General features: G+C 37.2%; 1 protein-coding gene across 7 annotated transcripts in view; it reads right to left on the bottom strand.

Annotated features, from left to right (window-relative positions):
- LOC111148904 (SEC31 homolog A, COPII coat complex component) overlaps window positions 1–13485 on the bottom strand; it is a 78741-nt gene that overhangs the window by 57564 nt on the left and 7692 nt on the right. For all 7 annotated transcript variants that reach the window (XM_022505681.1, XM_022505682.1, XM_022505686.1 and 4 more), the window contains exons 2-7: window positions 10265–10347; window positions 9047–9170; window positions 7526–7724; window positions 6205–6300; window positions 4968–5108; window positions 2596–2738 (exon numbers count right to left, since the gene is read on the bottom strand). In XM_022505681.1, coding sequence (XP_022361389.1) covers window positions 2596–2738; window positions 4968–5108; window positions 6205–6300; window positions 7526–7724; window positions 9047–9170; window positions 10265–10343 — 782 coding nt within the window. In that variant the 5' untranslated portion in view covers window positions 10344–10347. The remainder of the gene's footprint in view (window positions 1–2595; window positions 2739–4967; window positions 5109–6204; window positions 6301–7525; window positions 7725–9046; window positions 9171–10264; window positions 10348–13485) is intronic.

Here is a 13485-nt window from a genome sequence, read left to right as displayed (position 1 = left end):
TCACTTTGACTCACTGGTTTGGCCACATTGGCTTTCTCTCTCTCTCCATACATACACTGACCATTTGAGAGTTAATTACAGATACTATGACACGTCACCCCCACACTTACCTCTGAGGATAAAATCATTCTTCTGCATAACCATAATACAATTACATACTGAAAATATTTCTTATTTATATGCAGTATTTTAAAATATATAGTCCATATCCAGATTTTCAACTGCATCAATAATATACTTTCTAACTGTTCCCCCTTTAGAATCCAATCATGCATGTCAAGAATTTCAAGCGTGTCAAGAATGCCTTTTAAAGAAATTCATACATATTTAATATCACATTTTAAAGAACATTTATGGGGGCGCCTGGGTGGCTCAGTGGATAAGCCTCTGCCTTCGGCTCAGGTCATGATCTCAGGGTCCTGGGATCGAGCCCCACATCGGGCTCTCTGCTCAGCAGGGAGCCTGCTCCCCGCCCCCCCAAACCCCCCTGCCTCTCTGCCTACTTGTGATCTCTGTCTGTCAAATAAATAAAATAAATTCTTTAAAAAAAAAAAAATAACATTATGTTCTTACAAGTATTAAAGAAAAAAAAAATCACAGAATTATAGAGCAGAAAAGGACCTTAAATCTCATCTAAGCCACCTCCTGCATGTATTATTAGAAGGAGAAAACTGAGAAATCAGAGTTGATCTGCTCCTGCAGCTCCGTGTGGTCTTCTGTCTTGCTCAATTATGATCACACCTAAAACTGGCAGCAGATATAGTGTCAAGAGCACAGATTCTAGGGGCGCCTGGGTGGTTCAGGTGTTAAGCGTCTGCCTTCGGCTCAGGTCATGATCCCAGGGTCCTGGGATCAAGCCCCACATCGGGCTCCCTGCTCAGCAGGGAGTCTCCTTCTCCCTCTTCCACTTTCCCTGCTTGTGTTCCCTCTCTCGATGTGTCTCTCTCTGTCAAATAAATAAATAAAATCTAAAAAAAAAAAAAAAAAAAAGGAGCACAGATTCCAGGATCAGAATGTTTGCATCAGAAGTCAGCACTTTGACTGGTTATGTGATCTAGGCCAAGTTTACCTTACTGAGCTTCAATTTCCAATTCGTAAAATGGGCTAATGGCATCTGTACCATCGACTTGTTATGAGGATTAACTGACTTAATATTTACAGTGCTTGTACACTTCATATATTATACAAATGTCAATGTCCTCCCACTATTACGTAAACCTTCCGAGGGTAGGGATTTTTATCTGTTATATCACTGAATCGTAGTACAGTGCTTGGCTCAGAGCACATGTTCAAGAAGTACATGTTGAATGAATGAACAAAACCTTATCTAACATGGGAAAAATATTAAAACTTATCCCAATCATCCCTTCTTCACTAAAACGCTGACTGAAGCAATAACATCTAAACAGAACTGCATTTTACTGGACTCTTTTCTCCTTTACATAAAGCTAAGGAGAGGTCAAAAACTTTAAGGCCTCTTAGTGTGCAAATCCACTACCCAGTGGGAAAATAGGATTTAAAGCTTTAGTCTATATATCCTTAAACAAGAAAGAAAGTCCAAAAGTACTCAGAAAATATTATAACATTAAAAGGGATTTGTTTCTTGTTTAAAACTGTTAAACAAATACATATAAATTCCCTGGGTACCTGAATATCAATGTTAGGAAGCATGCTAATTTACAATTAAATTTAATGTTACCAAACCTAACATGAGAAAATTTGCAAATCTTTTAATTTTTTTAATTTTAATTTTTTTAACCATTAAAAAAAAAAAAAGTAATTTCTACATCCAACGTGGGGCTTGAACTCATAACCCCAGAGACCAGAGTTGCACGCTCTATCAACTGAGCCAACCAGGCACCCCACTCATATCTTTTTAGAGAATCCGCACATTTATTATAATTAAAAGCAGGGGCACCAGCATGGCACAGTTGGTTAAGGGTTCGACTTTTGATTTCAGCTCAGGCTGTGATCTCAGGATTGTGAGATCAAGCCCCAAGCTGGGCTCTCTGCTCTCTCCTTGAGGTTCTCTCTCCCTCTGCCCCTCCCACTCTTGCTCTCAGGCTCTCGTTCTTTCTTAAAAATAAATAAATAAATCTTTAAAAAAATGATAAAAAATAGAAAATAAATAAAATTAAATTAACAGCAGAATAACCCAAATTTCTCAAAAATACTTTTAAATTAAAATAGAAGCTTAGAAATAAAACAAACTTTCAAACTGTTGCGTGTCCTTCAATGTTATGGAAGACTATCAGTATTATGATGCTAATAAAGATCAAACTGGATAATGTCAAGAGAGTTGTCCTAAAATGTTGTGGTATACTGGGATTTTAATCTATTCATTATAACTGAAAAAAGGAGTGGAAAACCCTTTATCACATTTTTTATGACTATGATATGAATTGGCTACCATTTTTGAGAACAGAAAATCTGATGACTATTGCTTCAAATACATATAATTTATACTGAATTTTACAAGACAGAGACAAAATAGATTCCTTAATTTAAAAACAATTATCTGATAATTCAAAAATAATAAGTAAATGTATTTTTAAAAATAAAAGAATCAAGTTCCTTAGAAGAACAGCATGATACCTCGCATGGTTTTCCAAGACACGGAGTGGAGAGGAAGCAAAGCGAAGATCCCACATCTGGACCACCGGTAATCTATCATCCTCAGAGGCAAGGACCATCTGAGTCGCAACATCTGGATGCCACGCCAACCCAGAGCAATGCATCTGTGGAGAGTGAAGGCTCACAATGTATCAATCCTATTACTTTATGAAGAGCCAAAATGAGCTTGAGGAACATGCCTTTGTTGAAACAAATAGTAGAAAACACCAGGTCAGGCTTAGTTTTTTAAAAAACAACAAGAAAAAACAAAACCTAAAACTATTAAATTTTGAATCTGGACAGCTACCTCCAGAGCCCGCATTTGCAACCTTCAAGCTATGCTATCTCTTTAAAACTATGAAATTTTATTCAACTGCCTTAAACAGTACTCTTAAAAGTAAAAAAAAAAAAAAAAAAAAATTTAAGGATTTTATTTATTTATTTGACAGAGAGAGAGATCACAAGCAGGCAGAGAGGCAGGCAGAGGGAGATGGGGAAGCAGGCTTCCCGCGGATGTGGAGCCCGATGTGGGGCTCTATCCCAGGACCCTGGGATCATGACCTGAGGCAAAGGCAGAGGCTTTAACCCACTGAGCCACCCAGGCGCCCCAAAAGTAAAAAAAATTTAATGTTTTCAGTTCATCCAGTTATTCGATACACAGCACCATTCTGGACCAGAATAATTCTATACCAAAAATGAGTTTAATGGTTAATACTGTAACTGGGGGGAAAGTTTTATATAAATTTAAGTACAATTTAATACTTTTGAGAAAAATGAAAACAGGTAAGATTATAGTAACAGTGCATGGGTGGCTCAGTCAGTTAGAAGTCTGACTCTTGGTTTCAGCTCAGGTCATGATCTCAGGGTACCAGGACTGACCCTACATGGGACTCCAGACTCAGTGGAGTGTCTGCTTTTCTCCGGTCTCTCCTCCTCTGCCCCTCCCCCATGGAGCGTGCTGTATCTCTCTCAAATAAATAAATAAGTTTTTTTAAAAAAAAGATTATAACAAAAAAAATTTCATACCTTTCCTCTATTTTGTCAAAAAAATCAAGACAGAATATCTAACGCAACAGCTACCATTTAAATTTTTACATGGAATAAATTAACAGTATTACTAAGAATTACCTGGACATTCAGATCCTACTAAATGTTCCAAAAGATAATGGAAATGCTTATTGTATAGTTTATTCAATTAAAATTTGTTTTAAAATTCCTAATTCAGGGGCGCCTGGGTGGCTCAGTGGGTTAAAGCCTCTGCCTTCGGCTCGGGTCATGATCCCAGGGTCCTGGGATCGAGCCCCGCATCGGGCTCTCTGCTCAGCAGGGAGACTGCTTCCTCCCCTCTCTCTCTGCCTGCTTGTGATCTCTCTCTCTCTCTCTCTCTGTCAAATAAATAAAATATTAAAAAAGAAATAATAAAATTCCTAATTCATTGAAAAACAGTATCCTGAAGAAATATTTTTCGAAACAGTTTTCTGTGGTTATTGTCCCCCCCCACCTTGGTTATTGTTAGGTTATGTATGTATTCTCTGATTTAGGCAAACTTGTTTTTAAAATGTCGAACTAAACAATGTAATGAAAAACAAACTAACAAGATAAAGCCATTTAACTATGTCTAAATTATTTAATAGCACATTATGACATAGTATTAAGTAATCTGTAAGGTCAAAAATTTAATGTGTTGTACAGCTACATCTACCGGGCAAATGGGAGATATTAGCTCACTTAAGTAGCGCCTAATCAGAAAAGGTGAAGCCAGGAGTCTGGAAACCACAAGTTCACAGTCATATAATTACTAGCTAGAAAAATTCATATATTCTAGAGAAAGCTAAAGATAAAAAGTTGCTATAATGCTTTGAAACAGCTAGTCAAGGGGCACCTGGGTGGCTCAGCGGGTTAAAGCCTCTGCCTTCGGCTCAGGTCATGATCCCAGGGTCCTAGGATCAAGCCCCACATCGGGCTCTCTGCTCGGCAGGGAGCCTGCTTCCCCCTCTCTCTCTGCCTGCCTCTCTGCCTACTTGTGATCTCTGTCAAATAAATAAATAAAATCTTAAAAAAAAAAAAAGAAAGAAAGAAAAAGAAAAAGCTAGTCAAGTAAGAACAACCAGTATACCATGGAATAAGGTATTTAATTAACTATCTCACTCTTCATCATTAACAGTATCCAACATGGTTTATCAGAAATTTTATTATCTTCCCCAAGGAAAAACCTCGATCCAACATGATTGGTCCATGAATAGACAGCAACTGACATCACAAAGTCTGATGTGCTGTCAACGCTGACAATATAGAAATAGCTGCAGCAGGAACACAACGTGGCTCTGTATATGACAAGTCAATCACGTACTCACCCTGTTACTATGGTCACTGACTTTGATGATAGGTTCATTTTTCCTAAGATCCCACACAGTGGCCCGGCCACTGGGACTGGCTGATGCTAAAATATGCTGAACTTGTCTGTTCCACGCAAGGCAGCTGGTATCTTCTGGGGGCTAAAAAGGAAGAAACTACTAAAAACCATTTCTCACTTATGATCCAATTAAGTACAAAATCTGATCCTTCTTTTTAAAAAACGAATTAATTAAAATCTGACCTATTTATTCCACAAATTTTTTACATTCATAAGTTCTCAATAAATGTAATACAATTTAAAGCTCAGTATACATGCCAATTCAAGTATTTTACCTCATTTAATATTGCCTCATTCACCATCCGTTTATTAAGCTCCTGCTATAAATCAAGCACTTTTTCTTAATTTGCAACTCCCACAAGGTAGATAATGAACTACAAAGTAGACATTGATCAGTATGATGGACAACTAAGCAGAGCAAAAGTTATAGCCTAGGGGTGCCTGGGTAGCTCAATGGGTTAGGTGTCTGACTCTTGATTTCAGCTCAGGTCCTGAGTCTGCTTGGGATTCTCTCTCTCCCTTGCCCTCTGCCTATCACCCCCATGTGTTCCCTCTCTTTCTCTCTCTCAAATAAATAAATAAATAGATAAATAAAATCTTTAAAAAATAAAAATAAAAATAAATGGTAGATCACATGCTATCATTATACCACCTCCAAGACAACCGGAATGTTGGAATCCATTTTAATGGCTCCTCAATCTGAGTAGTGTATAGACCATAAACTTCACAGAGGCAAGCCGAAGACTGTTCTTTCTTAACTTACAGAAATGCACAGGAAAGGGGTTGAGCTGTTTTCTTCTTAAAAAATAAGTTTCCTTTCTAGTCTATGATTTTTATTCCAAGATTAGATATTGTCAAAATACTATACAACATAAAATACTATACTATATAAATTCCTGTATTTAAAAAGTAATCCAAGACTTGTCTCTTTTATTCATCACTGCATGTCGAATACATCAAAGCAGTGTTGGGTGGTTAGCACTGAATAAATACTTGCTGTTGAAGGACTCACTGACACTTTGAAGAACATGTTTCCCAACACTTTGCTATACTGAAGGAAAATCAGTGACATCTAAACACTGATTTTAAACAAATATATTTTGTGTGAAAAAAAATGAAATAAATAAAGTGTTAAAGAATCAACTGGTTCTTTTGATTACATCAGAATCATGCAATACCTGTGTTTTGGCTCCTGGTGTCATTGGTGTTGCAAAGTTGTTGAGATCCCAAATGTAGATTTCAGATTCATTAGCACCAGAGGCTACCAGATTAGTCTGCAATAAGAAATAATTAATAATGAAACAACATTTAAGAATAATTAAGAGAACTCTGAGTAACTTCAGAGATAGAACGCTCTATCAGTTTTAGGGTATACAACTTTTCTACTTAATTAAAGAACCAAAACTCATGAATTCCTAAATGCAATGGACAATAATCTGAAACTGCGATGGGTTTTCAAAGAAGCACATTGTAAGATTCTACTTCACCAAGAAGACAGTGTGTCGACTGATATTAAAATACAAGAGATTAAAAAATAATTATACGGCTGAATTGTTAAACAATCATGCAACCATGTGGGGAGTATCATTTGTGCAGGAAGGGGACCTGATTGTGAGAGAGAGACAAAAAACAGGCAAAATCAATTACTGTTTTCAGACAAATAACTGAATCCTAAATAATGGTATCTATCTCCGGACACCTCAAAGCCAGCTTCTGCTGTCAGACCCATACGGGCTAGTAAAGTCTCGTCTTAAATCCTCACGTCTTTCTGGTGCATTTCCACTCAATCTTGTTCTGGGTGGCAGTACTTCTAGGTTACCTCTGTTGCATACCCTTAGGGTCAAAAAGACTGTAACCCTGTGACACGAAGTACAGGAAGATAATGGGTTTCATATACTGGCTTTCATCTTTTATTATTCACTCTCATAAGTTCTTTCATCAACTGACACATGACTATGAAAACAGAGGAATTCTACGGTTGTAGCCGCCTATAACCTAAGACACCACCCAGCAAGCAGCTGCTGTTTAAACTCATTCACAAAGCACCAAACTATCTCATCTAAAGAGCCGGCACCATAAACTACGGAAATGAAGCTCAGGTTGTATTTCTATACCCTAAGTATTTATTTATAATATAAGAAAAATAACTATTTTAAACTTTCTTAAGATAATATTCATGTTTCGGTTGTTAAGCTCTAATGTTCTATTAACTCAAGATATTTGAAACCTATATTTATATAATTAACATTGAGTTATGCTTATGATGGCAAAAGTAGACTGACTGATTCTGTGCTGCCTGATCCCCTCCATGGAGTTATCATCATTTACCTTGATCCCAACTCTGAAACCTCCATTATTCAAGAAAATACACTCACTCAGCCTGCACGGGCACACATTTTTAGCTTTCAGTTCCAAGACTAAGGCACAGCAGATTCGTATGCCTATTTCAAATAAGCAGTGCATGTCTCAAGAGTTATGAATAAACATCAGAAGTCTAACCTGGAAAATATTCACATCCAAGGCTCTTACTGGGCCGGTATGCTTGTCATTTTGGGCAATCACAACTTCTTTGTCTCCAGCTATAATTTTAGAAGGATCGTAAAGAATAATATTTCCATTTTCACCACCTGCAATCAGAACTCCAGAGACATTCCCTTTGGAATCCATCTTATGAGGGCCCCAAATCAACTTGTGGTACCTTTAAGAGAAAATGAGTAAATAACTGATGTAAGTCAAATGGACAAGAGAAAGCATTCACAATTATGTATTTCATTCCATGTGTTTTCATAAATAATCTAAAACACTGCTGCTCCTCTATTCCTGGTAACCGTGCACAACTTGGTGAAATGGCATTTTAGCTTTTATTTATATTCATATGTGCATATTTGATTTTATAATCCTGGAGAGTAAAAACTTTCTGGTAGAGGTAACATAGTGTCAGAAAGTATACTTGATTTGTGTGTCAAAAGATAGGGGATTAAGAATGGTTTTACCATTTAGAAACTGTGAGACCCTAGGCAAGTTACTGAATCTTCCTAAGCTGCTTTTAGTTCATCTGTAAAACAGAGCTCTAATCAATCATTTCCTTTGACATTATTTGAGTACAGAAGTACTCACTGACAAGTAGTCTGTTAAGTAGGAGAAGTGCCAAAGGAGGTATATAAAATTTTCTAAGAAAAGTAATGTATTCCAATGGTGGAAAAGTGACATCAAAATGATATCTATTATGACAAGTATCCCCACTGATGGAGAATAAAGATCATGGTTTGGCTAGGAGATGAAAGATGAAGGTGGCATGGAGGTATACAATGACATGAGTGGTGGTGAGTGGGAAAACTGACAGACAAAAGGTATTTGGAGTTCCCATCATAGTAGGAGAGCTCTGAAAAATATGAGGTCCCATGAGACGCCATGTGCCAGAGTACAATCTCTTCACCAAAACTGGCCAAACTACTGAGACAATAAAGCATATTTTACTACTCAAATGAAAGTGTCCTTTTCCTGCATTATGATAGGATGTTAAGTACTTGGGAAGATGACCCAGATACCTACTGTATCAGAAATCATGTCAACAAAAATCTCTGTGATATGTATTTCTAAATACAGAAAGTACAACGAAAAAATAACCTACCATTCAGAGATAATCACTTTTAACACCCTCATATTCATCCACCTACCCCTTTTTTAAGCCATACCTACCCTTTTTTTGGTAAACAGCTGAGAAAAAGGAGATAAGAGACAGTATGCCTACTGTATCATGAGGAAAAAGCGACTAGAAAATTGAGCCTCTCCTTCCCATCCTACGCGTCAGTTGTCAATAAAAAAGTCAACAGAACACACACACCCTTCCTTTGCTTCCACAGAAACTCACTCATATACTTTTTCACAAAATATTTCATGTCATTGATGGTATTCTTGTAGTTTCTAATAACAACGTATTTATAGACAAAGTAGGCATCAACCACAACATAATAACCCCAACGATAAATAATGTGAATTTAAAATTCATCAGTCTCATACCTGTGAGAAGAAGAGAAGGTGGCACAAGACTTCATATCCAAGGACGGGTCAGAAAGGTCTAATTCAAATATCTCGAGGGAAGCACTGGTACTAAACGTTGCATCCAACTGCTGAGCAGATGTTCCTATGGAAAATACATTTATGGTAACTACAGTGCAAAAATAAAAGACTCAGAGAAAACCATACAAAACAGAACGTAAATGCACGTTTTCCAATGATCTCACTCATGAGTGCGGTCTTAGTGACTAACATCTCAGGGTGCATGCCATTGAACATTGCTCAAATTCCTGTAGCAATGAATTCTGACACAAGGCTTGGAGACGATGTTTGTAAGAATGGATAGTGCGGGTAACTCTTTAAACCTAGAGATAACTTAAAAACTCTCTGTAAAAATAGTCTCTTGATTTACTCTATCTGCTGATAGTCATAAATGATGTAACTCTATTTTTATATAAAAATGCTAGCATCAAAATTGTTCTTCATCCAAACTGATATTAACTTTTTTTTTTAACATGTTATCTCATGTGCTTAATACTGGAGGAATGAAAATGAAAGGTTAATTTTTATGAAGTGAGGAAGACACTGTAAATGTAGTATGATTTTTTTAAGGATTTTATTTATTTATTTTAGAGAGAGAGTGTAAGTGGGGTGGAGGGGCAGAGAGAGAGAGAGAGTGAGACAGAAGGAGACTCCCTGCTGAGCAGGGAACCCCATGTGGGGCTCAATCCCAGGACCGTGGGATCATGACCTGAGCCAAAGGCAGGCACGTAACCGACCGAGCCCCCGGCGCCAATATCATGACTAACGCTATGATGAACAAGATGCTAATAACACAGAGAAAGGTCATTAAACTCAGCTGAAAGGGAGGATGGAGTTATTTCATTAGGGAAGGAGAAGCTTTCTAGAAGAGAGGAGCTCGAAATAAGTTTTGGGGGTTTTTTTTTTAAGATTTTATTTATTTATTTGACAGACAGAGATCACAAGCAGGCAGAGAGGCAGGCAGAGAGAGGGGGAAGCAGGCTCCCCACTGAGCAGAGAGCCTGACGTGGGGCTCGATCCCAGGACCCTGGGACCATGACCTGAGCCGAAGGCAGAGGTTTAACCCACTGAGCCACCCAGGCACCCCTGAAGTAAGTTTTAAAGGACAGGTATGAGTAAGCCAAATGTGCAAAAGAAGAAATTACGTGATTTATACTCTTTCCTCTCTGTTGAACTTACCTGTAGCTAGGTAAATGGGATGATTCTGGGCAGGGCTCCAGGCCTGCATGGCCGTACGGTCTACTTCCTTTAACTTCATCCTCCTAAAGAGAGTATTTTACACATAAATATACTGAACATGTAACACAGAACATAAACATTTTTTAACACAGAAATACACTGAACCAACCACTACTTCATTAGTCCAAATGCCAATAAATCAAACTGGTTTAGGTATCATTTGCTGGGAACACTCAGTATTAGAAAGAAGAAAAACTTGTTAAATTATTTTGAGACAACTATAGGGCTTTTTTAATTGTTTACAACTTGTAGTCCTTCAACTGAAGAATCAGTCTGGAAAAAACCAGAAACAATACAGGGTAGTACCTGAGGGACTGATCTTCCCATGCAACACACTTTTCAGGTAAGGACAGGTGACAGCGTGTCAGAGTACAAGAAAGCATGCAATGAACAAGGTACATCTTCCTGGGTCAGAATTACCAAGTGATGAAGAGCAGTTAAAAAATTAATTTTAAAGGCTAATTACAGGGAAGAATATAGTAAGCCTACAGATTTTAAAGATAAATTTAGCAGAAATTTTAAGAAGCTCGTCATTCCAAGCTACAACTGAACACACCACTAGTTTATACATTCTCTTTAAAGTTACTTTGGCCTAAAAATTCAGCAAGTACTGTGCTGTACCTTAAAAAAAAAAAAAACAACTTTGTTATTGTACATAAATACATTGACATGGCACAGTATTCCATTGTAAGAGGTACCATCATTTACTTACTTAGTTCACTACTGGTGAACATGTGAGGTTTTTTGTTGTTTTTTTTTTTAAGATTTTACTTATTTATTTGAGAGAGGGAGAGAGAGAATGAGAGGGGAGAGGTCAGAGGGAGAAGCAGACTCCCCAGTGAGCAGGAAGCCCGATGCAGGACTTGATCCTGGAGCTCCAGGATCATAACCTGAGCCCAAGGCAGTTGCTTAACCGACTGAGCCACCCAGGCACCCCTGTGTGAGTTGTTTTTAATCTTTTGCTATTTTTACAAAGAATGCTGAAATAAATACCTATATGTACATGTTATTTCATTCGTGGGCCTGGATAGCTATAAATTTCCAGAAGTAAAACTGCTGGGTTAAAGATAAATTCAATTTTAATTCTAACGGTTATTGCCAAGTTGCTCTCCATGATAACTGTACCTTTTCACATTCCCCTCCAGCCTTATCAGAGTAACACTTTTAGATTTTTACCAATGATAGGTGAAAAATGGTTACTCTGAGTACTTAACATTTGAATTTCTCATGCCATAATGTTGAGTATCTTTTTTTATGTGGTTATAGGTCATTCCTTCTCTTGTCCTTTTCTGTCTATTCTTGTCTGTTTTACTTGCCTATTTTTTTATTGGGTTGTCAGACTTTATTTTACTTTGGTTATGGGTTTTTTCTTTTTATGTTTCACAAGATTGCTATTTTTTAAAAACAGATTTTATTTATCAGAGCAGTTTCAGGTTCACAGAAGAACTGGGTGAAAACTACAGAGCACCCCCCCATCCCTACCCCGGCCCCTCCTACCATAAAGCACCCTGCACCACAGTGCATTTGCTGGAATCCAACCCCAACCGACACATCATTATCAAGCAAAGTCCATGGTTTACTTCAGGGTTCTTTGGGTTTTCTATGGGTTTTGACAAACGAATAATGACACATATTCACCCACCCGAATCCATCCATCCAGACTCAGAGTATCATTCAGAAGCAAAAGAGGGAACACGTGTTCCACCTCTTTATCCCTCTCCTCTGTTCCTCGTCCTCCCTCCTGGCAACCACTGATCTCTCTACTCTCTCCCGAGTTTTGCCTTTTCCACAATATTAGTTATAACTATATAGTACACAGCCTTTTCAGATTGGCTTCCTTCACTTAGCAACAGGTATTTAAAATTCCTGTCTTTTTGTGACTTGATAGTTCATTTCTTTTTAGCACTGAAAAATATTCCATTGTATAGATGTGCCATCCTTTAATAGTCAAATTCATCACTTTCTAAAAAGTGGTTCCTGAATTTTGACTAGGGAGAAAGGCTGCCTGCATGCCAACATTATGAAAAAATTCACCCATATTTTTCTTCTAAGTAAATTCATTTGTGGCTTTTTTCATTTGTGTTTTGACTCAGGACCTGGAATACATACTGCTATACAATATATGTTCAGTTGTTATTTTGTTGTTTTTTTACAATGAAAGCATTTATTGAAAGTCTTTTTCCTACAATTTTAAGATACCACTTTTACCAAGTACTAAGTTCCTACATTTAGGTTTATTTCTGGATTTACTATTTATGTTTATATTCCTATACGTATTAGGATGTAGGTTAGGATCTACATTCCCGGATATATTTAGGTGTATTTCTGGATTTCCATTCCAGAAATACACCTAAATATATCCGGGAATGTAGATCCACTTATTTATTTACATGCTAGACATTCCAGTTTTTTTTTCAGGTTTATTTATTTAAGCAATCGCTAAACCAAATGTGGGGCTTGAACTCACGACCCCATGATCATTCCAATTTTAGAATATGTGCTGCCAAAGCGAGCACAACATGAGATCAGACGCTCTCCTGACTGAGCCAGCCAGGCACCCCGAGCACTCTCCTGTTTTAAACACTTAGGCTTTATAGGAACATGATTCCCATAACCCTTATCCATTGCTTCTCTCCTACACTATTCCCCTTGCTATCACTGTTTATTACATAAACTTTGAACAGTTTTTGTCTAATTCCCAAAAAAAGAGAATGTTAATATTTTTATCAAATCTGCATCAAGTTACTATGTTAATTTACAGAGAAACTGACACAATGTTGAATCTTTCCAATGAGAACATATTGTCTTTTAAGCCTTATCTTTCAGTATTACTTTAAATTTTTTGACACAGTGGGTTTGTTTATTCTTAAGTATTTTATCTTTTAGTTCATAAATGTGGCTCACCCCCAACCCACAACGATTACATAGACTGTCTTTCTGGTATTGTTGTACAAAAGTTAATAGCATTTGTACTACCATATTAAGCGCTAGTGATAACAGTGAGATTTCTTATCTTGTTCTTTCCTTTAGTGGGAAAGCCTACTGTATCACCATGGGCCAAGACTTCAGGTTTTGAAATACACACACATATGCACAAATATAAATGTATATAATGTAAGGAAATTAGTCATCGATTACTGTTTTATTGAATGCTATTTAAA

Source organism: Enhydra lutris, unplaced genomic scaffold, assembly GCF_002288905.1.
Source record: "Enhydra lutris kenyoni isolate GAN:26980312 unplaced genomic scaffold, ASM228890v2 scaffoldscaffold21, whole genome shotgun sequence".
Lineage (NCBI taxonomy): Eukaryota > Metazoa > Chordata > Mammalia > Carnivora > Mustelidae > Enhydra > Enhydra lutris.
This window is presented reverse-complemented; position numbering and strand designations above follow the sequence as displayed.